This window comes from Anopheles aquasalis, chromosome 2, assembly GCF_943734665.1.
Source record: "Anopheles aquasalis chromosome 2, idAnoAquaMG_Q_19, whole genome shotgun sequence".
Lineage (NCBI taxonomy): Eukaryota > Metazoa > Arthropoda > Insecta > Diptera > Culicidae > Anopheles > Anopheles aquasalis.
The window spans coordinates 67743147-67745646 of NC_064877.1; the positions used below are offsets into that span (position 1 = coordinate 67743147).

A 2500-nucleotide genomic window follows, 5' to 3' on the forward strand; every position below is an offset into this window, starting at 1 on the left:
CCGCGCGGGACAACACCAGCATGTCAGCGTCTGCATGTAATCATGTCACCACACGGGTGGGTTTAAATATGTTTTTTTATCAAACAAACATGTCACTCTATAGGCAAACATATGAACCTGCTGCCTGCGATCGTACGAGGAATTTCGCAGGGAGCATAGTATACTGCCGACGGCGTTGCAAACACCGCCGATACGCAATCATCCCAGTCCACCGACAGAGACAAGACAAACGTGAGCGATCGAGGGTACTCCGGGCACTAAGCAAACATTTGCCGTTTTTCGTTTTTATATCGCGTCGCGAGAGTCAAGTGCCTTTGTGCTTTTCAATGTCAATTCCTCGTGAGGGGTGCTTGTTGGGAGCTGGCATGACATGATCATATCATTTACATGCGCGGATGTTCAATTACCGTGAATAATGGGCAAGTGATGTCATATATTGTAAGATACTATCCTACCAGGATCTTGGCAAGCGATGCAGTTCAATGTATAGTTCTTGAAATAAGATCTTGAAATCGAATACTAAGTCGTTACTGAATTCCATAAAGATGTTTATGGCGATTGTTAATACACCATTTGACCGAATAAACATCATGCTTATTATCTAGGTCAGTGGAATACTGTGTATGACCTACATGTCCCGAAAACAATCGCCGATGAAATACCGCCGACCGGAGGAAGGCAATCCAGCTGCGAGTAGCTGCCATTGCACAACACCCATTGACCGAACATTCGAGCCGTTACCACTCATCAAAAGCATATTTGCCGAGCAGCATCGAACTTAAAACATTCGTCAACTGTCCGACTGATCATCGTCGTCGTTCCAGTTGACATGATCAAACAATGGTATGGTCGCTTCACTCCGTTGATCCATACGATGATGCGTACGAAGGAATTGATTAGGGATAGGAGGAGCACGAGGTGGAGAAGGGGGACAAACAATATTTACAGACGGTTCCGAGCGTGCGGAACGCCAAAGCGACACGATCGGAAGCTGCAAACATCGGCCCTCGGTTACAATTAGTCCCCGGTTCGTTCGTTCGTTCGCGGTTTGTACTTACGCGTCACCCTCGCAGACTACATCCGGCTTGCAGGTATGCAGAAAGTGTGGCCGCAATTCGCCAAGGAAAATCTGAAAACAGTAATCAGCGGGATTATCGGCATATGATGCGCTGCGGCCACGGCTCTCTCTCTCTCCTTACCTTAATCGTACCGATGATGACTAGCATAGTGACGAGCCCGCGGCCATACTTTACCGACCAGTACCAGGCCTCGCGCCATGAACCGCGGCACCGGGACTCCGAGTCCGCTTTGCTACAGTTGATCGATGGTGTGTAGAGCAACGCTTCCGTCAGCCATATCTAGTTGTAATTGAGAAATGATGAAATGAAAAAGGGGGAAAGGGTGAGCGACGAAAGAAAAATGAAAATCTTTTACTGGACAAATATATCACTGATAAGAGACCCTGGGGCTGTGACGATGCAATCTAGGTTGGCGGGCTAACGGTGGTGCGTGCGCATTCGCCAGGTAACCTGTGTAACTGTGCTAGGTGGTCGGCAAGATTAATGAACTCTTGATAGGAGGCTAGAGGGCGACACCGTAATGGTTGGTGGACCCTTCAGGTTGACACGCCGTAAAAGCGCCCTGCGGTCCCCGCCACTTCTTTAGTGTCTTTGGAAAGGGGGGGAACGATTTTTTTTGCGACAACTAACTGCACGCGTGGAGTGGTGTAACGTAGATCAGTTCTGGGATTCCTGCGCCTCGCGTAGGCCCACAACGCGTTATCAAACCCCTTATCGGGGTCTCGGACCGGGGAGGGTCTTGAGCGTGTCGCCAGAAGGTAAATGATGCGCAGCAACAGCACCCTCGACGCCACGCAGTTTAAGTGCATTCATATTTACGTTCGTATTAAAACCGCGCGCCAAACGCCGCTGAGACTGTCCTTTCCAGAGGAATGGCAATATTTTGCAACGGTTCTACTTTAATGACCGCAATGTTTTTGAAAAAGAGTCTATTAGCAACAATTTCCCCCCATTGGTGGGGTGAGAATTAAAGCAATAAATATGCCCGGCTGTTTGGATTTCAGAGCTAATGGAAACCATCGCTCTGGTTCTTACTGTAAGTTTTTTTTGCCATTGGCGCTCTTTAAAAGCTTTACATTAAACACTATTTAGTTGCAGATTCTTCATGGTTATTTAAATCTGCTTATCTCTTGATGATGTTGTTGGTGAGTAACGCGGTGAGTAATTCTCAAACAACGACGAACGTTGAATGATTCAACAACGTTCGATAGATTCTTCTTAATGTTTACAGTTTAAATAGTTATTTAAATATTTATTAATAATGCACCAGAAGTCTATGTTACATTGTAGTTTGTTTTTGATGTGCTATTTCTAACATCTTACGAACTGTTGTATCATTTTTCTCAATGAGTAATGAGCATCCCAAACACAGATTTTGCTTATCACTTAGCTGCTCATGGCTGATAAGAGCGGATGAAACA

General features: G+C 46.2%; 1 protein-coding gene across 1 annotated transcript in view; it reads right to left on the reverse strand.

Annotated features, from left to right (window-relative positions):
- The window catches only part of LOC126572585 (phospholipid phosphatase 1-like), a 25364-nt gene that overhangs the window by 1950 nt on the left and 20914 nt on the right, over positions 1–2500 (reverse strand). Inside the window, exons 3-4 of the mRNA XM_050232002.1 lie at positions 1200–1358; positions 1059–1129 (exon numbers count right to left, since the gene is read on the reverse strand). Of these exons, the coding sequence (XP_050087959.1) occupies positions 1059–1129; positions 1200–1358 (230 nt within the window). The remainder of the gene's footprint in view (positions 1–1058; positions 1130–1199; positions 1359–2500) is intronic.